Source organism: Camellia sinensis, chromosome 4 (assembly GCF_055761805.1).
Source record: "Camellia sinensis isolate YWXY chromosome 4, ASM5576180v1, whole genome shotgun sequence".
In the NCBI taxonomy this organism is placed as follows: Eukaryota; Viridiplantae; Streptophyta; class Magnoliopsida; order Ericales; family Theaceae; genus Camellia; species Camellia sinensis.
The window spans coordinates 137,977,989-137,991,109 of record NC_138964.1 but is presented as its reverse complement, the minus strand read 5'-3'; the positions used below and the strand labels follow the sequence as shown (position 1 = coordinate 137,991,109).

Here is a 13,121-nt window from a genome sequence, read left to right as displayed (position 1 = left end):
AAAGTTCAAGTGTTACCACTATGGAAATGAGGGTCACATAAAGAAATATTGCTATGCCTTGAAGGGAGAACAAAAACAAGGTAATAGACAGCCAAAGATTGAAGATGGAAACACTGCAGTTACTGTCTCAGAGGATATTGCATTATTCTCTGTTGAAGAAGAAGAATGCCTCCATATGTCAAACAACGACACCGAGTGGGTGGTAGATATAGTAGCTTCCTACCACACCACATCTCGGAAGGAGTTCTTCAGTACGTACCAAGCTGGAGATTTTGGTACAGTGAAGATAGGTAACTCTAGTTTTTCAAAGATTGTAGGAATCGGTGATGTTCACATCTAAACCAAAGTTGATGATGTTTCAAAAATTATTCTGAATCCTGCACCATCACAACATGCCACTGATGAAGAAGAGCTACCGCAACATGTAGCCAATGATGTAGAGTTGCAGAATGGATTTCCAGAAGAAGAGGGTGTTGAGTAGGGAGAGCCACAACCCCCTTTACCAGAGACTGTTAGTCCACAGTTATGAAGATCAACAAGGGAGTCTAAACCGTCGTTAAAATACCCTGCTTCTGAGTATATTTTGCTTACTGATGAGGGGGAGCCAGAAAGTTTTCAAGAAGCTCAGAATCATAAAGAGAATAGTAGCTGGAAGCAAGCTATGCAAGAGAAGATACAGTCCTTGCAAAAGAATCAGATTTATGATTTGGTAAAACTTCCCTAGGGTCAAAAAGCACTACAGAACAAATGGGTGTTCAAGTTGAAGAAAGATGGTAGCGGAAAGCTAGTCAAGTATAAGGCTTGATTGGTTGTCAAAGGTTTTGAGCAAAAGAAAAGTATTGATTTTGATGAAATTTTCTCACCACTTGTGAAAATATCATCCATTCGAGTAGTTTTGGGACTAGTGGCCAGTTTGAATTTGGAACTTGAATAGATGGATGTGAAGACGGCATTTCTCCATGGTGATCTGAAGAAAGAAATTTACATAGAGCAGCCAGAAGGTTTTGAAGTCAAACGGAAAGAAAATTTAGTCTGCAAATTGAAGAAGTCTCTACGGCCTCAAACAAGCGCCGAGACAGTGGTACAAGAAGTTTGACTCATTCATGGTGGGTCATGAGTACAAGAGAACTGCTGTAGACCAGTGTGTTTATGTCAGGAAATTTCCCAGTGGAAACTTCATCATACTCCTGCTCTATGTTGATGACATGCTGATCGTTGGACAAGATGCCATAGCAATCAGATCACTGAATAAGGAGTTATCACTGTCCTTTGACATGAAGGACCTAGGCCCTGCACAGTAAATTTGGGCATGAAAATTGTGCGTGACAGGAAAGCCAAGAAGTTATGGCTGTCACAGGAGAAGTACGTTGAACGGGTGATTGAGAAGTTCAACATGAAAGATGTCAAGCCAGTCAGTACTCCACTAGCTAATCATTTTAAGCTGAGCAAGAGTTCCTATCCCTCCTCTACAAAAGAAAGAGAAGAGATGGAGGCTATTCCATACTTATGCCGTAGGGAGTTTGATGTATGCAATGGTGTCCACCCGACCAGATATTACTCATGTTGTTGGAGTAGTAAGCAGATTCCTTTCCAATCCAGGGAAAGAGCATTGGGAAGCAGTCAAGTGGATTTTGAGGTACCTCAAGGGTACGACAAAAATGTGTTTGTGCTTTAGAGATGCTAAACCAGTCTTGGAAGGCTATACTGATTCAGATATGACAGGCGATCTTGATGGTAGGAAATCTACATCAAGGTTTATGTTCACTTTCGCAGGGGGAGCTGTGTCTTGGCAGTACAAGCTGTAGAAGTGTGTTGCTTTATCCATAACCGAGACATAGTATATTACCGTAGCGGAAGCTGGGAAAGAGATGTTGTGGTCAAAGCAATTTCTCCAAGAGTTGGGATTAAAGCAAGAAAAGTTCATGGTACATTGTGATAGCTAGAGTGCCATAGACATGAGCAAGAATTCTATGTACCATTCTCGCACAAAGCACATTGATGTTCGGTATCATTGGATACGCGAAGTGATAGAAAAGCAGTTATTGGAACTGATCAAGATCCATACAAATAAGAATCCAGCTGACATGCTTATAAAGGTGGTCTCGAGAGACAAACTCAAAATTTGTAGAGACATTGTCGGGATGGACTTCAAGTGAGAAGTTAGATATACATGTGGGTATGGAGGGGGAGAATTGTTGCTCCAACCCACATGCATGGCGTACGAGGACTTCTACCCAAGTGAAAGTCTGAGCTGGGCATCTGCAAGCTTCTCCATTTCCTTCATGTTGTTGCTTTGGTTGACACTCACCCTCACCATTAAAGAATGTAGAAAATTGTGTGGGTTTGTCTCCTCACTCTATCTCTCATCTTTGTGTATAAATAGAGACATGAGGGAGATGATGTATCATCAGAAAAGAGAGAGTTGTGAGAAGTGTATGAGAGCTCTGAGTTGAGTAGAGAGAGTGAGATACTCTTCCTCCTCTGTTTTGTATTTTTGCTCTGTTTTAGTGAAAATTCTCATTTCTGCTCCGTGGACGTAGGCATTGGGCTGAACCACGTAAATATTGTGTTCTCTGTGTGTGTAAGATTATTTTCTGGGTGTGTTTGATCCTAACAATTATAATAACTGGGGATCTTGGTGTTCATGTGATTTGAGCCCAAAATTAAGTGATTTTAATTGATTGGTTTAACTCCGAGAAAGATCACCGAGCTAGCTATATTCCTTGCCAAATCATAGCTAAAGAGTGTTTTCTTCTTTGTGGTTACAACTGGAGATTATGGTGTTCTTGTGATTTGAGCCACAAAGGTGTTTGACACAAATTAAATAAGATGTTTATAACTTATTTTAATTTGGGAGTTTGGTTCAGATTGTTTAGTTCAACTTCTGTTTATTACGACTTATTAGGTAGAAATGGTTTAAATAAGCTCAAAAAAAAGCTAATTATCTAGAAGTTACAGGAGGGGTGCTTTTGACTTTTGATGTTTGATTATAAGTTTTTAGCTTACAATAAATTATAACAAACAGATGATTTTAATTTGTTGGTTTAACTCGGAGAAAGATCAAAAAGCTAGGTATATAAGCCACACAATTTGTGGCTGAAGTGTTTTCCTTGTTGTGGTTGCAACAGGAGATTTTGGTGTTCCTTTGATTTGAATACCTAAATGAGTTGATTTAATCTATCCGATTGGTATAACTCCCAGAAAAGAGAAAAAATCTAGCCAGAATTGGGGACTTAAAGAGAGAAATTGTATGGAAACTTTGATGCTAAAGAAATGTTAATCAAAGTCATCTTCAGTGTGCAGATTCCATCTGATAAATACATTCAGTAAAAGTTCTCTTGCTAGTTCCTTATTTGCCAAGTAAGAAATTAATTTTGCTACTCATAATGCTCTTTGGTTTTTGATATTTCATTTCTGCAGTTTTTATTTCTCAATACTTTTCTCTTTATATTATTCTCTTAAACTTGATGATCCATGAGAGAGAATGCATACCTTTTACATTATTAGGTTGAAGTGGACTCTTTTTATTCATTCAGACAAGATAAAAATTGTGCTTTCCTCAACATGGCTTAAATTTATTCTTTATGCATTTGCATATTCATAATTCAGTGATAACATTTCTATTGTAATTTTGTGATTAACTGCTGAAATCAACATGGTAAGTATTGCCTCTTTGGGGTAAAAAGGCCATACCTTTGGCTTGTTGACATGTTCTGCATTTGCAAAAATTTATTCCAAAGCTAAATTAGATTCATTCACAAGAACACAATGCAAACCGAAACACACCAAGATTGACAGTCTTGATATTTATTGAATGTTCACAAATTTCATCCATAGTACATCAGGAAGTAAAAACATAATAAAAAACAGCTCCAAAAATTACTAGAAATTATTATATTATTAGTACTAGCAGTTGTAGCAGCCATATAGCAGACAACAAAGCACAACCAGAACACACAGCAATAACAAGAATCCTGAAAACTCGTGATGTTTCACATTGGTTCCCATATGACAATATTTTTCAAAGCCTTGAGGATCCCTTGGGGTGATGGATGACGATATTGTTGTAGGCGTCTAGGGTCAGAAAATCATCGAGCATCGGAGTTGTGCATTGCCGAGTGAATATCTTGGAAGCCTCCTTGTACATTCCCTTGTTGAACTTTTCTCTACCGATTTCTCTTTCAATCCTAGCCATCTCTTCTTCAACCACCCTTCCAAAGAGATCCAAGCTCACTTTCACACCAAGCCCATCTCCATCCAACACCACTCCATATTTCAGCCACTGCCAGTTCTGAACTCTGCTAATCTCAGCAGTAGCAGCATCCTCCATGAGGTTGTAAAGAGGAACCGACCCGGTTCCTGTGAGCCATGCTGCCACGTACTGGATTCCAACCCGGGTGTTGAGCCGGAGGCCTTCCATCGTTCGGACCCCTCTAGGCCTCTGCAAGAGGTCTTCTTCAGTCAGGTTTGCAGCATCTTCTCGCTTCATGGTTTGGATTTGGTTAGGTGCATTGCCCATGTTGCTGTTAAAGACTTCCATGATGGCTGGAATCAACCCCGGGTGGGCTGCCCAAGTTCCATCATGCCCTGCCCTTACCTCTCTTAGCTTATCCTTTTTTACCAGTTCCAGTGCTACCTCATTTGCTGCTGGATCATCCCTAATTGGAATTTGAGCTGCCTGTTCAAGAATTAAGAATTTGACTTTTGTTATGCATTACCAGGTATTCAAACTTTCTAAATAGAACCCTAAAAAACCAAGTGCTCTGCCTTGTGAATGTATAAGATCATAGAGAAATATATACCATGCCTCCCATGGCGTGCACACCACGCCTATGGCAAGTCCTGATGAGGAGATCAGAGTAACTCCTCATGAAGTGTTGAGTCATGCCAACTTGAACCCTATCTGGTAGCAGGCGATCAGGGTGAGCCTGGAAAGTTTTGACGTAGCTGAATATGTAATCCCACCTACCACAGTTCAAGCCAACTGAGTGATCCCTTAGCTCATAGAGGATTTCATCCATTTGGAACACAGCTGGAAGTGTTTCAATTAGAACAGTGGCTCTGATGCTACCGTTTTCTATTCCAGCCATTTTCTCTGCCTTCTCAAAGACATTGTTCCATATTCTAGCTTCCCTGCCAAAACACAGTACTTAAATTAGAAATTCCATAGTACCAACACATGTACCAATGGTGGATCGTGTATAATTGTTGTTAGAATTTACCAAATTAGGAAAACACTCCTCTTTTTCTTTTTCTTTTTCTTTTTTTTACAGTAAACAATGCCCAATTAGTGCCTTAATATTAAGGGTGTTTGGGAGAGGTTAGATTGGGTAGAAACATAACCCTTTGGCATGAAGGCGCGAATTGGCTGTTAATAGGCCTAGGTTTTAAGCACTGAACTAGTGGCTATGCACAACCACAATCACATACGACCTTAAACTACTTAAAATTCAAGATTTTTTACCTTGAGTGTTCCATTTTAGGGAGATAGAAAAAAGGTCCGAACCCTGCACCTTGGTTCCGACAGAATGCTGCATAGTTGTGGTAAAAATAGAGGCCAAAGTCCACAAGGCAACCAATTGCCGGTTCACCATCGATGAACATGTGAGCCTCAGGCAGGTGCCAACCTCTTGGGCGGACAAAAAGTTTAGCGATCTGATTATTAAGCTTGTAAACCCTGTTCCTGGCCTGGTCACGGAAGCTTATAGTTCCATCTACAGCATCCTTCAGGTTAACTTGTCCTCTCATAAGGTTCTCCCAACTTGGTGAGAGCGCATCTTCAAAGTCGGCCTGTGTTAAACAACAAAAATTTCAGTATTCTTTGTTAGTTGGATGAGGGAATACAATATAGAAAGAGAACAGCAAAGAATTATGATATAGTAAGTAATTGCTTGCATAGTCATAGTCATACATGAAATTAGAATATGGAAGGTTTTCCATGTTGGTCAATTTTGTTTTCGATTATGAGTCTCGCTTGAATTATTGAGTATCATGATCAAACATCCCCAAAATATTATATAATAATAATAATAATATATATATATATATATATATATTATAATATAATGATAGTGTTAAATATAAATATATAAAATGTGTAATGAAAGGTATCGAACCAGTGTTAAGGACAAATATTTAATTTATTTTAAAGAATTCATATAAAGTCGATTACTGATTTATGTCTTGTTTTTTAGTTTGGTGGGTCACCCAAATCACCTTCGTTAAGTCTTTAAGAGCTTATTAACAGGACTTTCAATTTTATTTTTTTTATAAAAAGAAATGAACTGTTTCTTAGGACGGACTAAAATGTTTATTTTGAGTTTTCCAAAACTATTCACCTTGCTTGGTTTCCAATTATCCACAACACTTTTCAGAAAATTCTATTTTTTTATTTGCCATATTTTTTTTTATTTTTACTAAATTTTTTTAATATTTTAAGCAATTTTTTTACTTTTTAGACACACCTAACATAAATACACCTAAAAAGTAAAAAAATTATAAAAAAGAATCTTTTAAAAATTCACTAAATACCAAAAATACAAAAAAAAAAATACAAGAATTCAGTACATTTTTTTATATTTTTATGTATTTATTAATTTTTTAAAATATTTTTTCATAAATTTTTTACTTTTTAGATACATCTAAGTAAGGTGCATCTAAAAAAGTAAAAAAAAATGTTTAAAATTTAAAAAATATTCACTAAAAACAAAAAAACACAAAAATCAAAAAAGTCAATTTTAAAAAAACTTAATCCAAAAAATTCAAATCAAATACAGTGATTGTTGTGTAAAAATAAAACGATATGAAAAAGTAGAATGTTTTCAAATTTTATCATTTTTTTTAAATAAAAAATAAGAAAAATGAAAATGAAAATACAACTATACTAAACAGAAATTAATGTATAAGACCATCTCCAACGGTGAACCAAACCTGGCATCAAATTTAAAATTTGGTGAAAAAGTCACTTTTTTAAGCTCCAACGGTTTTACCAAATCGATATCAAATCCAGAATTCAGCAAAAATGGTACCAAACTGAGTGCAGGCGAAGCATTTCAGCAAATCATTGTTCCTAACCGTTGGGATGAGACGAACGGGTCGACCATCCGGTTGACCAACCGGTTAACCAACCGGTCGCCCCGGAGAAAGTTAGACCATTCACAAAAAGGTTCAAAAAAAAAAAAAAAAAAAATTGCCTAGGTGGTCGACCACCCGGTCGACCACCAAAAGTTCAAAAAGTTCAAAAAAAAAAGGTTCAAACCGGTATAAAAAAAAAAAAAAATTTTGCCGTTACCGGTTGACCAGCCGGTCGACCGGCCGGTCAACCAACTGGTTGCCCAGCGCAAATTTGATGAAACGGATTTGATGTTGAACCGTTGGAGTGCGAGATATCAAATTAAGGAAATGACCCCTTTTTTACTCAAATTTAGTGAAAATTTGGTACACCGTTGGAGATGCTCTAACTCATCCAATAGTGAATTTGGTTTGTCCTATTGAGTTAAAGTTTAGGAACAAATAAATAAATCGATCCAACACATAATACATGTTAACAAAAAAAATGACAGTTACCATGAAAACTTTAGCTCCAGAGTTGAGTGCATTGATAATCATCTTCCTCTCCACCGGGCCCGTAATCTCCACCCTCCGATCCGCCACGGCCGGCGGCACAGCGGCACAAGTCCAGTCCCCCTCCCTCACACACCTCGTAGCGGGATCAAACCCAGGCAGCGCACCAGCATTATACCTCATCTTGGCCTCCTTCCTACACTCCATTGCATACTTGACATGGTTCCTAAACTCCCTCTGCAATTCAGCGACGAATCGCAGAGCGTCCTTTGTCAAAATCCTCGCAAACTCTTCGTCGTATCGTCCCCTTATGTCGACGCCCTCCGCTACATCGTAGCCCATCTTCCTCGCCGCCGGTGAAGCATAACCGTTAGTGCCAAGGCTCATCATCTTCTTGTTCTAAGTTGTGATAGTACAACTAGTAGTGTTTTCTGTTTTCTTGAATGGTTGGTTTGGTTTGGTTTGGTTTGTGTGAAAGGTTGTGTAGTGTTGTGATGTTGAGTATGGGATGGCAGATATATATATATATATATATATATAGACAGGGAGGTTGTTTGGGGATAAGTCTTGGACTATGGGGTCTTTTGAGAAGAAAAATAAAAAAATAAAAAATCAGTTTTTAACTTTTTATTTATTTTGAGTCATATGCTTGGTTTCACTTTTTAAAAAAATATTTTTTAAAAAATTCTATTTTCTTATTTTTTGTGTTTTTTTATTTTTATTGATTTTTTTTAATATTTTAAGTAATTTTTAAAATTTTTAGACATACCTAACTTAGATGTATCTAAAAAGTAAAAAATTTGTAAAGAAAACCTTTTAAAAATTCATTAAATACCCAAAATACAAAAATTCAGTACATTTTTTATATTTTTATGTATTTATTAATTTTTTAAAATATTTTTTCACAATTTTTTTATTTTTTAGATACATCTAAATAAAGTGCATCTAAAAAGTAAAAAAAATATTTAAAATTTAAAAAATATTCACTAAAAACAAAAAAAATACGAAAACTAAAAAACTTAATTTTCAAAAAACTTAATTCAAAAAATTCAAACCAAACACACTGATTATTTCTCATATTTTTTATCCACAAAAGGATAAAATATACTAAAAAAGGGTTAAAAAAAAACTAACATTTTATCAACTTTTCAAAACACCACTATTTATTCTGAAAGGAAAATGCTTAACAATAAAGGCCCTAAATAAATACCATCCTTAATTAGCAACAATAAAGGCCCTAAATACCATACTTAATTTTTACTGTAGCTATAGTTGCCTTGTCACGGGATAAACTCTCCTCCATATCTTATCTCTCTATATCTTTTTATGTTTTTCTGGTAAGTTTTAATTCAGACTTATATTGATTATCTAAATCATCTATCTCTTAGGCACCACAATAAAAGTTATCTATACAAAAAATTAACTTCATCAGAAAATTATAAATATATCACATCTTATTTTATAAAATGAATAGTAAATATAATTAAATTTAAACCATCTATCTTATAAAACAAAATACAATTTGTTTCCATGTATATAATTATTCGATGAGATTAATTTTTTGCATAGATGACTTTTATTGCAAGGCCTATAAGATAGACGGTTTGAATTATTAATGCGGATTCAAATTAAAACCCATAAAATAAATATGGAGAGGTGCGGAGAGAAAATGTATGGAGGGGAACTTATCCCAATTGCTAGTTATATATATATATATAATATAAGTAAAAACATTATGGGCTCTTTGAGCCTCAAAACTTTAATCCATTTTTCTATGATTTTTTATTTTTCAATTACAAAGAATATATTTGTAATTATTCTATTGGTTCTTTCCATTACTATTATTTTCTTTCAATTTCATTAGTCAAATAATCAATATGATAAGTATTTTAGGAGAAAAAAAAAAGAAACAAATCATAGGATTTTGGAACTCTCATTTTTGTTTCAAAAATACAACTACACAAAAAGAAAATAAATAGTAGACAAAAGAAAACATTAACAAAATGGAAACTATCAAAATTCAGTAATGGTTATTAATATACATACCTTACAGTTGCATTTCTCCTATAAAAAAATCCTAGCAATCATATACCTCCAACAATTACATGTTCTACATCTATCACAATTGAGCTTGGTTTTAACTATTTCAATATCCTATCTATAAAAATAAAAAAATAAAAAAACTATTAGAATAATAAAAGTTACATAAATTTCTATCACTTTATGCTGTGAATTTGTTTGTCAATATAGATGTATATAATGGTGTATTGCTAGCTTTTTGTGTGTGTATTTATTTTGATTTTTGTTTTTTGGTGGTGTGTTATTACTATGATGCTTTAACGTGTGGGTCTTATTGAAAAATATATATTGGAGAAATTTTATTATCATATTTTTTTTGATAATTTTTTGTTATATCTTCTTTATATAATAGTTTTTAAAGATATACAATATCTTCATTTAAATATATATATATATATATATATTTTCTACAACCTTCTTTATTCTCAAAGTTCAATTAAGATGTGAATATATATCTATCTATACTATTATATAAGCAAAAGTATTGTTAGGCTTTTGATCTCTAAAGTTCAAACTCTATTTTTTTAAAAAGAATTATATAAATACACATGAAAAATTATCATTGGTTGTTTAACTTTAAAGTTTTAATTAATTCCTTGATTAATATGAAAACATTTTTTAATTTATGAACTATGCATGTTTGATTGGGTGGATTAGAGTATGAGATTAGGATTATTAATCCCGTGGGCCCAATTATCCTATGTTTGTTTTAATATTTTGGTTTAAGATTATTAATCAAATGGATAGTTAATCCAACAAATTTGTAGGATTATTAGTAATGGGGTAGGGATGGAATTATTAATCCAATTAGATAGTGAATATCACACTAATTTAATAGGATTATTAATACTTCACTATTAATTTTGTGAATCAAACATGACTATGACATATATTACTAATACTATCTATATCCATATTCTATTTCTATACTTTAAAATTAAATTTTATTTCCATTTCTATACTTTAAAATTTTATTTTATTTTTATATAGAAAGCAAACAAACGTTGTAGCCATATTCATACTTAACTTGAAATTTAAAAAGCTTTTTTAAAAAGTCAAAATGTAATTGTACTTAAAATTAATTCCACTTTTTATTTTGGCCTAAAATTTGAATATATTTACTTTATAATGTTAATTAAATTTTCTTTAAATTAAAATATTCATGTGACATAAAAACTATATATAGAATTTCAAAAAAAAAAAAAAAAAAACCATTTTTAGCTACATCCAATTTAAAGGAAAGTAGAAGTGAAATTTTAAGCATATATAATTTGACATTTTTAACAAGTTTGAAAAAAAAAATTCAAAAAAGACAAAAATAAGCAAAAAATAATGAACTTTTTTGTTTTTGTTTTTGGGTCTTATTTTGAATTTTTAATTTTCTTTATAAAAATTTTCAGTTTTTACTTTTTATATATATTCATCTACACAAGATGAATTGAAAAAATAAAAAAATTTGACATAATTTTTAAAAAATACTAAAGGCAAAAAATTTAGAAAAGAGACAGAACTTATTGTAAAAATATTTTTAATTAATTAAAAAATAAATTTATCATTCATTATTCAACCCCATGCATAGCATGAGTTATACGTTAGTTTGTTTATAAATGAATTAGTAAGATTTAATTTGTGTCGCATTAGTTTTAAGTAAATTTAAGGGGTATATTTTAAGGTTCTTCGCTATTATTCATTTTAGAAGTATGTTTTTTCATTCAGTCATCGTCCCGTTATTTGCTAGTAACAATTTAACAATTAATCATTATCTTTAGTTGTGGCTTTTGCAGCAACGGTTGAATGATGATTAAATGAAGCAAATGGTGGAGAGTATCCTTTTTTACTTCAAAATCATCATCTTCATCTTTTTCTTTTTCTTTTTTTAAAATTTATTTACATTTATAGAATAAATTTTCTTATTTTAATATCTCCTACAATTATTTTATTGGATTTCTCTTTGATTTGATGGTAGCCTTAGATTGAATTTCTCAATTTTTATCTTAATTAGCAATCACCTTAATTAAAATTTTATACATTTTTTTCTTCAATTTTCATGTTTTGGTTATGATTAATTGCTCGTTTTTTATTAATAGTCACAATCTTGTCACCGCTAGATTGTTATCATCGCAAATCGCCATTGTTGTAGTGAGAGGATGAGAGAGAGTGAGAATTAGAACTCTAATTGTCAACAGAGTAGTGAAAACATATGGAGAAATTATTTTCCGATATACCCAAAAAAAAAAATATGGAGAAATTAGTAGGTATCTATCCCCAGTTGAGATTTAAAGAACATCACTTACCCTACCCGACGAACAAGAAAAAAGGAGAAACCCAAGTATTTGGGTTGGGTCTCCATGGATATCCACATGGTAGGTTATCTAGTACCATCCTACTCTATTGACAATTAGAGTTTTAATTCTCACTCTCTCTCATCCTCTCACTACAACAACGGCAATTTGCGATGACGACAATCTAGCGGTGACAAGATTGTGACCGTCGATCAAAAACGCGCAATTAATCATAACCAAAACATGGAAATTGAAGACAAAATTGTACAAAATTTCAATTAAGGTGATCACTAGTTAAGATGAATGTAGACGTCCCTGAACGCCCCGAAAGGACGAGTCCCGTTCTGTTCGTTTTGGGCTCACTACAGTTCAGGACTCTCAAATTGTCACGGTTCTTAATCTGAACCAAAGAGTCCAAATCCGGCAAATCGTTTTGAGAAAAAATAGATTTTTAGAAAAGAAGTGCCAAACATGGACTGCTTTGCCAGATACAAAGTCGCCACCTAAATATTTTCTTTTGGGAAATTTAGGAAACCCTGACTCGGTGCCAAAGGCCACGTGTCCGTCATCACCAAAGTTACATCGGCTCGGGAGCTTGGGTACGATTGGTGAAGGTCAGCTATGAGCACCCCCTCTCGCCCGATCCGAAGATCGGCCTCTACTAACCATGATATCCTTTTTTGAAAACGTTATGTGTTCTTATTCCGGTTATCAGCCTAGAATTACTACGTTATGCGCACAGCAAACAAGTATAGACCAAATCGCCTAAACTGGAACAAAATATTTCATGCTTGTTTTGAAAATGGTTTGCTACTCGCAAGTAGGCTAAAAGGTAGATTTCGCTACCCTCTAGTGGGCTTTAAAAAAGATGATTTTGCCACTATCTTGTGGGCTTAAAACTCACAGTTCTAATGCATTATTCCAATTTAGGTAATTTGACCTCCACCGACTGGCATTCAAGCAGTTATATCACATAAGCAGCTAGCCTCATGGTAATCATGCTATTATGGCAACACCCACATGCATGCGGTATGCTAAAACATAAGTGCTTACCTAGTACTCCGAGCCAAAACAAAAGCTAATTAGTAATCAATGCATGATCCTAGCTCATGTTAAGATGGCTAATGCAACACATACAAGATGCAACTACAATAGGCTCGGCTATTCTAAGATGGCATGTGATGATGCTACGACTTA

General features: G+C 33.7%; 1 protein-coding gene across 1 annotated transcript; it reads right to left on the bottom strand.

Annotated features, from left to right (window-relative positions):
* Positions 1-3,769: 3,769 nt before the first annotated feature.
* On the bottom strand, positions 3,770-8,064 carry MLS (malate synthase). The gene is made up of 4 exons (XM_028262706.2): positions 7,567-8,064; positions 5,465-5,790; positions 4,803-5,133; positions 3,770-4,678 (listed from the first exon to the last, which is right to left on the bottom strand). Exons 1-4 carry the CDS (start codon positions 7,951-7,953, stop codon positions 4,022-4,024), a joined length of 1,701 nt encoding a protein of 566 aa, XP_028118507.2. The 5' UTR covers positions 7,954-8,064; the 3' UTR covers positions 3,770-4,021.
* Between the last annotated feature and the right edge of the window lie 5,057 nt (positions 8,065-13,121).

Bases quoted from the DNA above. Each gene is read 5' to 3' on its own strand.
- MLS (XM_028262706.2), bottom strand. From the start codon at position 7,953: ATGATGAGCCTTGGCACTAACGGTTATGCTTCACCGGCGGCGAGGAAG. The intron at 5,791-7,566 runs GTAACTGTCATT...TGTTTAACACAG, and splicing joins CTGGAGCTAAAGTTTTCATG to GCCGACTTTGAAGATGCGCT. The intron at 4,679-4,802 runs GTATATATTTCT...ATTCTTGAACAG, and splicing joins TGCACGCCATGGGAGGCATG to GCAGCTCAAATTCCAATTAG.